Source organism: Marmota monax, unplaced genomic scaffold, assembly GCF_021218885.2.
Source record: "Marmota monax isolate L192 unplaced genomic scaffold, Marmota_monax_Labrador192_F-V1.1 WCK01_AAM20220418_F8-fsc00005, whole genome shotgun sequence".
In the NCBI taxonomy this organism is placed as follows: domain Eukaryota; kingdom Metazoa; phylum Chordata; class Mammalia; order Rodentia; family Sciuridae; genus Marmota; species Marmota monax.
The window spans coordinates 9,019,723-9,034,243 of NW_026692254.1; the positions used below are offsets into that span (position 1 = coordinate 9,019,723).

Below are 14,521 nucleotides of genomic sequence, written 5' to 3' on the forward strand. Positions count from 1 at the left end.
ATTTCTTCATCCAAGGAGTATCTACTAGATGACCATTGGGCACAAGGCCCCTGGGCAGAGGCCAGCGGTTGCACGACCGCTTGAAATGGGGGCTCCACCCCTTGCACCTCAGCAGACAGCCACCAGACTCTTGGGCAGGCGCCAGGATGAGTCCCCTGACTGCCCCTCCCCCGACGCCACTATCCAATGTGGGCTTAAAGGCGGCCAAAAGCAAAATCCCACCCGCCACACCAGTGGGGTCCTTTGCCAGCATTAGCCACTTAAGGTATGGGTCCCTGCGCACCAACGCGCTGCCACCTCCGGGGCCGAAGGGAATGGGGAGGGGGTACCCGGAGGTCTCTGGAGGGCAGATGGTGGCTGAGAACCTCTGGGGGTTTCCAGGAGTGCTTGGACTAAGGGCCCCTAAAAGGTTCTGGGGACTCCGAGAGCGTGGCGTGTTGAAGGCTCTGAAGTGTGCGCGGAGACTGGAGACCCCTATGCACGTTCTAAGAACGCAGGAGGGGGGGTCTCTAGAGGGAGCGTGGGGTCAAAGGGTCCGGGTGGGCGTTTGGGAGGACTGAGGGAGGCATTGGGGGTCCTAGCAGGGTCTTCCTGGCCCTCCAGAATGCCCCAGTGCTCTTCGTATCCAAGGGGGGTTCTCTGGAGGTCATATACGGCCCCGGGTTCACTCTCCAGGACCCAGGGAGACACTGAGGGCCTGAGGAGAGTATCTAGAGTGGCACTGGAGGCCAAGAGGGTTCTCTGGAAGGCATGTGGGGCCCAAAGTTTTCGGGAACGTTCTGGGGGGCCCCAAGGGGTTCGCCGGAGGCCACCTAGTACCTCGGGGGCGTTCTGGGGGGACTTAAGGGGTCGCTGAGGATATGAAGGGGTTCTCTAGAGGGCTTTGGGAACTGAGGGCTTTCAGGTACGTTCTGGGGGACACAGGGAGCGGGTGGGAGACTCTGCGGTGGCTGCCGGCTGGGGAGGGGGCCCGGTACGGAGATCCCTTAGGGCACGCACACTCTGCTGCTCACCCGAACAGCCCTCGGAGAAAAGAGTGGGAGGCTTTGACTCGCTTCTCGGCCTCCGCCATCAGCTGCACCGCCTCTCGTTCCTTCCCGGCGTTGTCCATGTCAGCCGCTGCAGTCCACTCAGCCTGCTCAGGAGGCTCCGGAGCGCCAGCGGCGCCTTCGCCCTCTCTCACGGCCGCGGGAACGCAGGCGCGGAGCGCAAGGCCTTTCGGGATTTGTAGTCCGCGACCCTGCCCTGGCTGCGGAGACGCGAGAGGCTCGACTACAGTTCCCAGAAGGCCGTTGGGCAAGGCCGGGTGCCGGGTTTTCAGACCATTGACTCCCCAGCTCTGGAGCTGGGGGCGTGGCCCTAGGGAGGTGTCCGGAGCCAAGGTGGACTTGAATGTTTTAAGAATGGGGAGTTGGAAAAGGACCTGTGGCTTGCTGTAAAGATAACTTAAAACATACAGCATCAGGATTCCCTGCTCAACTTGAGATGGACGAAGGAATTCTCAGCATCCTGCAAAGCGAAGTCTAATGCAGCCACTGAGAGCAATTTCATCAACCATGTGATGCCTACCCCGTAACTCTCCAAAATAGGAGTAACAGCTGGCGAAGTTATTTTTATCTCTCAGAACAAGACGTCTAAGAATGCTCATCTTCCTGATATAAATTCAAAGTTGTTTCTGATTTTCTCCTAACTGCAACTTTTTGTTGGTCCTTTCTTCCTTCATTAGAAATGAATATATGCCATATGTGTACAATCTACTTTTTATTGACTGAATTCTATTAAGTGGATGTGAGTCCTTGAGTGTTTTTATCCCTTACATAATGCCTGCCACAGAGGGTGGATCTCCTGGAACAAAATCCCTATCTGCTGGTAAGACTTATAATCTCCTAAGAGAAGTATCCATAGATAGCAATACTGTGCCAATGGTTTCCAGGATTGTTCCAGAGGGAATTATTTCTTAACATAATTTCTAGGCCATTTGTGTTTGGTAATGCTAAAGCAGAGGTGATAAAGCAAACATAAGAATCACTTATATTTAATTTTATATCACTTTTATATCAGAAATGAGAATTTATGACAATTTTAAGCTATTAAATAAATACACTGTGGGTTTTGGTAAGCAAAATTTACATAAGAAAATGAAGCCTGTTTTTACAAAGCAAAGCAAGAGGGGCCAAAACCTTAGAAGGAAAAGTTAGTAAAGCATGTCACTAAGTTCATACACCACAGGACATTCTAGAGAGAGGGAAATCTCAATTCTTTGTGGACAGCTTATTTGCAGTTACTGTGTGCATTATTCTGACTTTGAAAAACTGATTTGTGTGTTTTGGAGCAGAATTTGTGTGTTTCGGAGCAAAATAGGGGAAAAGGCGGGAAATTGGAGGTGGCAGTAAATTCATGAGCAAAGAGAGGAAAGGCTGCAAAAAGTGGACAGAGGCATCTGCAAAGTAGAGCAGTATATGAGCATGTTGGGCCAACTCAAAAACTCCCAAGTTATTACTGTGTTGATCAAAACAGTTCCCAAACCTGGCTCAACAAAGAAGCTATGCGGGATATTCAGAAAATACTGATCCCTAGACCACTATCTTTTAATGTCAGTATCTCTTGGAGTTGGAGTGCAGATTTAAAAAAGAATTCTCCACCCCTAATATAGACAGTACTTCTCCTTTCCCCACTATGCTGGAAATGGAACCTACGGCCTTACACAAGGCAAGTGCTGTACCACTGAGCTGCATCCCTAGCCCTCTACCTCCATCCTGAAGATCACACAATTCTAGACTCTTAAATCTGTAGTCAGCAGAAAAGGAGCTAGAATGGATCATCTCCTTTAACCTAAAATTTGTAATGAAAGGTGACAGGGATATATTTTAACATTTTTGGTTGTTTCTGGTTATTTACCTCATTCTCTTCTTTCTTACAGGAAGTCTATGGGCACTGTCTCCTACTGGAATATCATGGCAGCTGCACATGTTGGAGGAAATCACATCATGAGTCAAAAGAAAGATAGGAAGGGCCATGGATTCCCCAAACCCCTTTAAGGGAATGACCCCAATGATCTAAGGACGTCCTGCTAAGACATATATCTTAAAGGTTCACAATGCCTCCCCAAAGCACCTCTCTAGGTTCCAAGTGTTGAACACATGGACCTTTGGGGGACAAATGATTAGAATTATAGCGTCTTGACTTATAGCTCTGGACATTTATTAAGAAAAGAGGGGGAAAAGCTTCAGTCATTTTCTGAGATCAAGCAGGAAAATATGCACCTTAGACAAGGAAGAACAAAACTGAGCCTGCTTACCTTTCCCCAGGAGCAGATTGGGGTGGACACATAGTCTCTCAGTCTGAATCAGCACACAGGAGGCTACATTAGAAGAAATGTCCACATACCCATTCCAAAGGGTTGTCCACAGAGGCAGCACTGAAGCCCTCTAAGAAGACCTCTCTCTTAAGAGAAGCAGGGTCAGAAAATGGCCTGTGTGGGTAAAAGGTGTGGCCATCTGCATGTGTTCTAGAAGGGGAAAGAGAGTTTTTGGCAGATGGGTGCTGCAACCTGCAAGCCATTAATTTAGAAATTGGCAAAAAGCAATGGGGGATAGAGAAATGACAAACAGACACAGAAAAGCTGGGGCTGGGTGGTGCTTCATCCCCTGATGAGGGATGCATGACCCAGAGTTAGCTCAGCACATTTATTATATAGGTTTTAACATCAAGGGGGTTTTCTGTGAGAAAGTTTCTTCAAAGCAAGCAGTCTGAAGGACGAGGTTCTATTATAATTGTCTTTTTGCGCTCATAATTCTCTACCCCTGGCAGCCGGTGTCTGAACTCAGGGTCAAGAGTGATAGTCCCTTGGCTTGCACAGAACTTCCTTTAAGCAGGATGTCACCATAGCAACTGGGCAGTCTTAACTTGCACCTTTGCACAAGAAGTTCCCAGTGCAGGCGTGCCACTGGACAGAGACTGTGATTCAAATCACCACTCCTGACAGATGGGTATACCTTTAATGATATTGAAAGTTATAGGGCATCACTTTCTACACTGAAACAAGTTGATAAAGCTTACAAACATTCAAGCAGAGATAAATCAACACCAACTCTGGTTAAGGGCCAGGGAATTTCAACAGATTTGTAGATAGATTAAAACCATTGGTAGGTGAGAAAGTCAGTCCTCACTTTGTCCACTCTGGTTATGTTGAGCAAGTTATAAAGCTGGAGCCCCAAGGCTGAGGAGCAGCCCTCCTCACAGTGGTCTTGCTCTCCTGAGGCTACTGCCAGAGTCTTCAGATGCCCCCTTTCATGACATTTCAGCCTTTGTTTTGTCTACAAATGGTAGAATGGCTCCGTGCCAGACCATTCTAAAGCAGTGTGCTATGCTTGAGAAAGTAGGGTAGAGTCCATTCCAAAAGGTTATTCATTCAAAATCATTAAGCAACACATTAATGAAAATAAATATCTTCCATAAATGTGAATAAGATTGTGCAACTTTTTAAAAATATTTTTTGTTATTAGTTATACATGAATGACAGTGGAATCCACTTTGACACATCATACATAAATGGAGTATAACTTCTCATTCTTCTGGTTGTACATGACGTGGAATCACACCATTAATATCATCATATATGCACATAGGGTATTAATGTCCAATTTATTCTACTATCCTTCCTATCCTTATTCCCCCTCCCCTCCCTTCACTCCCCTCTTCCTGATCCAAAGTAACTTTATTCCTCCCTTATTGTGAATTAGCATTTGCATATCAGAGAAACATTCAGCCTTTGGTTTTTTGGAATTGGCTTATTTCGCTTAGCATGATATTCCCAGCTCCACCCACTTACCAGTAAATGTTATCATTTCATTCTTTAAGGCTGAGTAATTTCCATTCATCTGTTGAAGGGCAGCTAGGTTGGTTCCATAGTTTAGCTATTGTGAGTTGAGCTGTGTATATATAAACATTGATGTGGCTGTGTCACTGTAGTATGCTAATTTAAAATCCTTTGGGTATATACGAAGGAGTGGGATAGCAGGGTCAAATGGTGGTTGTGTTCCAAGTTTTCTGATGCATCTCCATACTGCTTTTCATAATGGTTGCACCAATTTGCAGTCCCACCAGCAATGTATGAGTGTACCTTTTCCCCCACATCCTCACCAACATTTATTATTGCTTGTATTCTTTTTTTAAGTTGAAAGGATATGACTTGTTGAATATTTTTTAAAATTTTGAAATTAATGTACATTTAATTTTTTAAAAAATTTGCATTAGATTACTATAAAGCAGATTTACATACAACCATAAACTGAAGAAAATACAAGTTTCCGTGTGATACTAACAAAGGAACTCTTTCCTTTATCGTAAAAAAGTAAACTTTTAGAAGCTAAAGCTAGCTTTATAGTCATGCAAAATACTAACAGTTTAAGCAGAAAGTCTTTATTTTTAAGAAGAAAATAACATTTTCATTTTCTATACTTGACCTAAATTTTAATTCTGTCCAGTAGAACCAAAACCTCCTGAACCCGTTTCAGTGTCTATATCTGGATAAAAAAAATCTCTTCACAAATGAGCTGTGCTATTTGATCACCCTTTTTTACTTCAAACTTTTCTTTGCCAAAATTAAATAATACAACACCAACATTTCCTCTATAATTTTTATCTATGACACCAGCTCTTACATCGATGAAGTGTTTTGCAGCCAAGCCAGGACGTGGAGCTACTCTTCCATAACACCCAGAAGGAAGAGCTATCTGAACGTCTGTTTTCACAAGGGCTTTCTCCATAGGTGGTATTATATAATCATAAGCACCTTACAGGTCATAGCCTGCAGCCTACGCCGACCCCGGGTTAGGGCTATGGTGTGCTCTGGTGGTAGTAGATAGTCACTCAAAGAGGAGATGTTCGATGAGGGAAATGGGGGTTACTTCTGGGGGGCAGCGTCGCCCTGGGCCATTATTCCTTGCTTCAGATTGTTGTAGCTTGTATTCTTGATAATTGCTTTTCAGACTAGAGTAGTTTTGATTTGCATTTCTCTATAGGCACTAGAATAGAGACCCTGAGCTTAATAGAAGAGAAAGTAGGCCCAAATCTTCATGTCAACTTGGGATCCGACTTCCTTAACAAGACTCCTAAAGCCTAAGAAATAAAATCAAGAATCAATAAATGGGATGGATTCAAACTAAAAAGCTACTTCTCAGCAAAGGAAACAATAACGTGAAGAGAGAGTCCATAGAATGGGAGAGAAGTTTTACCACATGCATCTCATATAGAGAGCATTAATCTCTAGGATATATAAAGAACTCAAAAAAAACCTTTAACACCAAAAAACCCAAATAACCCAGTCAATAAATGGTCAAAAGAACTGAACAGACACTTCACAGAAGAAGAAATACAATTGATCAACAAAGATTGTGCAGCTTTAGAAACAGAATTTAATTGCTCTGTTTACAGTGAATTCTTTTCATTTTCTTCATGGACTTGCAAAATCCCACAACCTATGAATAGCAAATTTCAGAGGAATAATTAGGTGTGTCTTTTTTAATGGAAAACTTTTCAAAACATTAATTTGCATGTGTGTATTTGTGTGTAGGGGAGTTGACATTTTACATTATTTCCAAATTGCTATAAATATTCCCAGATACAGCTTTTAAAATATAATTTTATATATATATATATATATATATATATATATATATATATATATATATATATATATATATTTGCTGGGGGTATTGGTGATTGAACTCAGGGGTTAGCCACTGAGCCACATACTCAGCCTTATTTTGTATTTTATTTAGAGACAAGGTCTCACTGAGTTGTTTAATACCTTGTTTTTTCTGGGGCTGGCTTTGAACTTGCGATCCTCCTTTCTCAGCCTCCTGAGCCGCTGGGATTACAGGCATGCACCAACATGCCTGGCTTAATTTAACATTTCTTTAAGAAATTATTCTGTAAAATTTGGACCAAATAAATTAGAAAAAGGTAAACTTAAGTATACATAAGTATCTTAGATAAAACATAATAAATAGTAAATATATTAAAATACATATTATTATATATTGTCATTGGTTAATGATATTCTTTTTATTGGCATAAAAGTCTATAAACAAGTTTTGAAATTATCTTGGTGCTTTTAAGCATGGCAAATAGGAATACAACAAAATAGACAATTTAATATGATATATTCTAAGATCTTTCTCATTTATATTTAAGTTAGATCTTCTCAAATCTATGGTTCTGAGCCTCAGACATAGTTGCTTAGAAAGAAAAGTGATTTCTTTCCCCCAGACCCTTTGATTTTATTTCACCTTATTATTTAATGTTACAAAGAAATTTTTGGAAAAAAGATATTCACCCATAATTCTAAATAACTATTGAGAGTGTTTTCATTTATTATTCTTATCATCATGCTTCTAATATATATTCATCAAACTTCCAAATATATACTCATTATTAAGGTGTAGGTTATATTTTTTGTTTATGAAGCATGTTTTTTGTGTTGCTATAAATCTTTGTAATTTTAGTAATGTGCTACATAACAACTGTTACGTTTTGGATCTGGACTGTCTCCCAAAGCTGTATGTGTTAAAGGCTATTCCCTAGCATGGTGCAATAGTGGTGGTAGAAACTTTAAGAGGTGAGGCTTAGAAGTTCTTAGGTCATTGAGGGTGTGTTTTTTAAGGGAATAGTGGGACTCATCCCCTTCCTATCTCTCTCTTTGTTCCATCTCTTGCTCCCTGCCATGATGTGTACCTTGTCATAGACCCAAAAGCAGTGGATCCATCTGACCACAAACTGAAACCTCCAAAATGGTGAGCCAGAATTAACCTTGTGTCTTTATAAGTTAATTAATTTCATGTATTTCATAGTAGTAATGGAAAAGTTGACTAACACAATGACATTTTGGTTAATGATGAACAAATTATGAGATAGTAGTCTCATAAGATTTATATTGCCTAGTAACATTGTAGCCATCTTAGCTCGTGTAACTATATGATATTTTCACAATGACAATTCTCCTAATGACACATTTCTCAGAATGTTTCCCTGCCATGTTAGCTTTTTTTAGGAAATAAAATTCCTAAAAAAACAAATTTAAAAGGAGGAAATACTTATTTTGGCTCATGGTTCCAGAAGTTTCAGTTCATGGTCACTTTTTCTGTTGCTTTGGGCCTATAGTGGCATAGTACATCATAGAAAGGAGTATGTGGAGGTAAAGACTGCTAACGTCATGGAAGCTGGAAAGCAAAGAGAGAAAGGGATCAGGGGGTCCCACTATTCCATTCAAGGGCATGCCCCCAAAGATCCAACTTCCTTCTACTAGGGCCCATCTCTTATAGGATCTACCACCTCCCAGTAGCCCCTCAGGCTCAGGACATTTCATGTCCAAACCATAACATGACACATGACTAATTGTTAATTGCCAATGATCGAATGCATTGCATTTTACATAACCCTTTCCCATTGTGTCATGTTTGAGTTGTATCAAATTTGGCTCTTATGGAAAGTATTCACATTCGTTCTGAAAAGTGAGAGAGTTTACTTAGCTGGACCACACTGTGCTAGGCTTATTTAATGGGTAGTACTAGCAATCCTTCATAGTCAGTTGGAAACTAAGTCTATGTAAACCTGCTCTGCATTGCAGTTACTAGCTTTAAAATTACAGCCTATCATTATTATTCATGGATTACATATTTGAAAATCTACTTAACTTTACAAAATTTATTTGTAATCTTAAAACCACAACTTGTGATGCTTTTGCAGTCATGCCCGGACATACTCAGAGTGGTGGAAAACATGAATGTTCTGAAACATACATTCCCAGCTAAGGTCACAGTGTTCTCTGCCTTCTTGTTCCAGTTCTCATACTTTTAACAAGTGTCCCTTTCACATTCTGTTTAGTACCATTTTTTTCCTTTTTGGGATTTTATGTATGGGCTTTCTGTATCTCCACCTTGCAAATGGCAGAATGTGGACTTCTTATCCTTCATAATTGTGTGAGCCAAGTCCTTAGAATAAATCGATTCATATATACTTATGTACAAACACATGTGCACACACACACATATATGCACACATGTACATGTGTAGATGTATATATACACATATGGATGCACATGCACACACATACATATATGTACACACACTTATTAGCATGTACATACACACAGGGATGCACATTCATATGTATATGCACAGGCATATGCATATACTCATGCATACACCCACAAAATACACACATGCTCATATATATGTGCACACATGTATAGCCCACGTGTGTGTATGCATCTGCATATTACACACATGATGTATACAACCACATATGCATATATGTACACACTTTCATGTATGCACACATACATGCATACATCCATGCACACAAGTATATTCCTACTGGCTCTGTCTCTGGGGAACCCTGACAAATACACCTACTGTATGCTGCTCTCTACCTCAGGACTATTGAGTCCTGTGATATCTGATTGTGTTTGGCCAACAAGGGGCTCAGGTATAAGAAAGAGGAGAGAACGTGAGTAAGGTCACAATATTTCTCCCCTGGTTCTTTTACAGTGTGGCCAACCAGTGCTTTCTGACTCTGATTTTTTCCTCTGGTCCCCTCATCCTTCAGTCCAAGGACTGCTGGCCTGGCTGCCATGGCTGCAGTGAACTGTGATTCCCTTGCACCTACATCATTGTGCAGACATTCTGTAAATAAGCCCTCCTGAACTTGTCTGTTGCCCGTATACCTCTGTTTACTGTGGAGACCCTGAGTGACACATTCCTCAACTCATTGAACGAGGCCAGTGTGACCTTGACACTTAAACCAGAAAAGGACAATATGGAAAAGGACAATGGTAGGGCACCCTTACTCATAACCATAGATACAAAAAATCTGAACTATATTTTAGAAAACATAATATGCACAAAGTCCAAAAGGATTATAGACATAAATGGGTAATGCTAAACTTTAAAATGTTTGAAAGAAAATATAGGAAAGTAGCTTTAGTGAAACAAGCTTTATGACCTTGAGTTCCTAAATGAGACATCAAAAATGCAAACCAGAAGAGGGAAAATCAATATATTCACTCCATTAAGTTAAGAACTTCTTTTTACCAATGTGCCATAAATAAAATGAAAAGACAAGCTACAACCCAGAAAAAGATATTTGTAACATATATACCCAAAGGAATTTATCAAGGCTGAAGAAATCCACAAATCAATGGCACATGAACAACCAAATAGAAAAATGGGCAAAGGCCTTGAACTTTCAGATACAGAGTATTTCAATAAACACTTTGCCTTTTTCTACTCTGTCTGCTCTTTGCCTTGGTGAGATGGTCATCTGCTCACAACAAAACAGAAAGATAGTGGCAGAAAGAAAGAAGCAATCCATGGAACCTCCTTTCCTTTTATTTGCTTTCAAAGTGGGACCTAAGGGAACATTTAAAATCCTCTTTTCTTGCTGTTTTGAAATATATGATAAATTGTTGTAAATTGTAGTCACTGTGTTATAGAACTCTAGAAAATATTCTTCTTATTTACCTGTATTTAAAAAGTTTTTTTTTGTGGTGCTGGGGATTGAACTCAAGGCCTTGTGCATGGGAGGCAAGCACTCCACCCACTGAGCTATATTAATTATTATTTTAATTGTACATATTAATGAAATACAGCATGATAATTTGATACATCTATAAAATGTATAATGAGCAAATCAAGGTAATTAACATTTCCAACTCCTTATCATTAATTTGTGCTTGAAAACTTCAAGCTTCTCTTTTTTAATTATTCATAAAATATACAATAGGCTATTGTAAAATGTAGTCATCCCACTGTCCTGTAGAACACTAGAACTTTTTTCTTTTATTTTTTATTTATTTTTATTTTTTTTAAAGGAAGAGAGAGAATTTTTTAATATTTATTTTTTAGTTTTCGGCGGACACATCTTTGTTTGTATGTGGTGCTGAGGATCGAACCCGGGCCGCACGCATGCCAGGCGAGCGTGCTACCGCTTGAGCCACATCCCCAGCCCAAGAACTTTTTTCTTTTATATAACTGTATTTGGTCACCTATTATCCAACCTTTCTCTGTCCCCCTCCCTTGTCTCCTTTATCAATCTCTAATAATCATTATCCCATATTCAGAGTGATTTTTTTAAAAGCAGCCACATATGAGAAATACTTACCTTTCTGTGTTTGATTTATTTCACTTAACACAGTGTCCTTCAATTCCATCCATTTTGCTGTTAAGTATAGAGCACTATTTTTTTAATGGGTGAATAATATTCTATTGTATATTTGTACCACATTTTCATTATTCATTCATCCATTAATGGGCATCTAAGCTGATTCCATGATATAGCTATTGTAAATAGTGCAGCAGTGAACATGAGCATACAGTGTCTCTTTGATATGCTGATATAATTTCCTTATGATATATATTCAGAAATGGGATAGTTGGATCCTATAGTAGATTTATTTGAGGATCCTCACACCATTCCCCATAACAGCAATACTAATTTGCATTCTCATCAGTAGTTCCTTTTCTCTGCATCCTCACTAGCATAGGCCTTCATTGATGTTGTTGTTTACCTGTATTTTGGTACCTGTCATCTAACTTTGCTCTACCCCTCCTCTCCCTCCTCTTCACAGCTACTTTTAGTCCCTAGTCTCTTTTTCTTTATAAGATCAGTATTTTTGACTATCATATGTGAGTGACAACATGTGGTCATATCTTCTTCTACCTCTGGCTTATTCCACTTAACATAATGTATTTTACAGGTTCCCAACACATAGAAATAATAAACTTGATGCTAACTACCCTGATTTGGTCATTACAAAATTGTACACATGAATCAAAATATCACAGTCACCCCAAAATGTCTAATTATTATACCTAATTAATTTTTTAATCAAAAAGAAAAGGAAAAAAAAAGAACCTAATTTAAATGGAGTAGCCTGTTTAGCATCTAGCGAGTCATCTTGTATTGTGGAAAACATCTGTGTAAAGAAAATAAAAAGACAAGATGAAGAAGATGACCTACCAATAGCCCCTCCACCCTGTGTGTCCTTTTCCATCTCATATAACCAGGGAGAAGCACAGCACAGTGAGGATGTTTGATTTTCTGAGCCTTGTGATTTCTCAGATTTCTGAGTCTGGAAAGAGAACACATCCGCTGGGCCTCTTGAGGCAATGCCAGCTTAAGCCATCTGTAGCACCACCTTGATGTGTTGAGGTTCTGTGTGCCTGCTGCTGGCTTGCTTCTCAGGACCTCAGGGCATTTTGAGTCAAGGTCAGCCATGTCCTTCTGCGGCAGCTCCTGGGACAAGGACCACAACTGCCATGGGGACTGCTGTTGGCAGCTTGAGCAATGCTCTCCACAACCACACCTTGGAATACTCAAGAGGGTCACAGATTGTGTCTGCTGTAGAGTGGGTCACAAAGAGAATTCCTTCCTGTCCGTGCTGTATCCAGGTCAACAGCCACTCTGCTTATCCAGAACAGGACTGTTCAGGGGACAAAAAAGAATTGGTCCAATAGTATTATGTTAAAAAAAAAAAAAAAGAGGGTAAGGAGAAGAAACCAACTGAGGCCATCCATCCTTGTTTGTAAGGACTAATTTGTTTCCTCAGAGTGAAAAGTCTGCAGATATCAGATGTTAGTTTACAAAACAAGTTACACCATGACCCTTCTCCCAACCCTGATGCCATGTTTACCAGTGAAATACAGTTGTCCCTTGGTATCCATGGTTATTGGTTCCATTGATATGGATATGTAAAATGACATAGTATTTGCATAGAATCTGTGTACCTCTTATATACTTTAAATCATCTCTAGATTGCTTATAATACCTAATGCAATCCAAATAATTGCTATTCTGTGTTTTTTAATGGATAATGATGTGAAAAAAGTCAGGTGCAATTTTTTTCCAAATGTTTTCTATCCATAGTTGGTTGAATCTGTAGATGCAGAACTTGCAGATAACAGAGGTCCTATGTGCTATTAGAATTCATGGCAATAGCAATGGAGATGAAGGGGAAGGGGTACATTCACAGGGAATAGTATGAAGCCCCAGTGCAATTCCACTTGCTTTGCTTTCTACTGGTAGTTCCCGCTTCTTATTGAAACAGCTGATGTAATCAATATAAATATGAGATCTGATGTGTGATATTCATATAAATATGAACTCTGACATGCTTTGAGCCCTGAACTTGTGCATTTTATAATGTAGTTTTCATGACCGTTCTATGAGGTATTTATGATTGCTATTACGCCAGTTTTACAGGTGGGGTAACTGGTAAACAGGTAAAGCAATTGGTCAACCTGCAGTAAAAAAAAAAAAAAAGCCTACTCTGATACCTAGCTCTCCTCCCCTCACAAAGGTCCACAGTCCCCAAAGTCTAATGGATCTAAATGTCTAGACAGGCTGGCTGGAAAAGGAATGCTGTATCAGATGCCTCTCCTGGAACATGACCAGGAACCTTGGCATTTCCTGGAAAATTTCCAATTTGGGGAGCAAGGGCACCCCTCTCAAGTTTCCAATCAGAGGTGTAACACAGTAAACAACAAATTTTGACCATATTGATGGATGATTCTGTGCAGACCCAGGAGAGCTCATTCAAAGTCAAGGAGAAGCCTCTAGGGGTGGGGATGGACAGCAGCAATGACAAGAAGGATAGGTAGTTATCTTTACCTGCACATAAAGATATTGAGCAAATTATGTGCAGGTACAAATATGGCAACACGAATCCCACTGTTATGTATGATTTTAATGCACCAATTTAAAAAAGCTACATCCAGGAAACTCCCTTGCCTGCAGACTACTCAGCCCACACAGTAGAGTTTACTAGCCCACAGTGATAAAGCACATTAACCCTCTGTTGCCTGTTTGTTTTATTCTGGGAACTGGACTGATAAAGAAATCTCAAGCTTAGTTGTTAACAGGCAAAACCACAGGGTTGTGCTGCTCATAGAGCATCCCTTCAAACTCAGACATTTCATCCACACCCCATGCAGCCAGCTGGGGGCTTATCTAAGATAAGTCCCATCTACTTGCCACTATGACTGGTCTAGCAGTGGCCCAGTTACGAGGTTCAGCTCATGATATAGGAAGCCAGGTTTTCTGGATGCTTGGGATATATACTCCCTCTTTCTTAAGAAATAACTCCCCATGAGGCAGGCTGACTGGGTAATGTGGCAGCAGATGATAAGGTGGTGTGGGCAGGCAAATAAGGGTGGTTTTGGTGCCTGCTTCATTGTTCTTAGATATGCACTTATGGCTTCTGACAAGGTCAATTCTTTGTGCCTCAGAGTCTAAGGCACCAATAATGGTGGTGGCAGGAAGACAACCCCAGGCTGAGTGTCTATTCCATAAGAAGCACTGTGGTTAGTGCCACACATACTTCATTCCTCCATCCCTCCACCCCACCTACCCACTCATCTATCCATTCATTCAAATCACATTATTGAGACATAATTGGCCAATAGTAAATTGCATATATTTAAAGTGCACAATTTGAGGACTTTTAACATTTGCACATCT

The 14,521-nt window shown here is 40.5% G+C and overlaps 1 protein-coding gene across 1 annotated transcript in view; it reads right to left on the minus strand.

Moving 5' to 3' along the window:
• Napb (NSF attachment protein beta) overlaps positions 1-1,194 on the minus strand; it is a 45,588-nt gene extending 44,394 nt beyond the window's left edge. The window contains exon 1 of the mRNA XM_046435267.2: positions 1,014-1,194. Within this exon, the coding sequence (XP_046291223.1) occupies positions 1,014-1,111 (98 nt within the window). The 5' untranslated portion in view covers positions 1,112-1,194. The remainder of the gene's footprint in view (positions 1-1,013) is intronic.
• Positions 1,195-14,521: the final 13,327 nt, after the last annotated feature.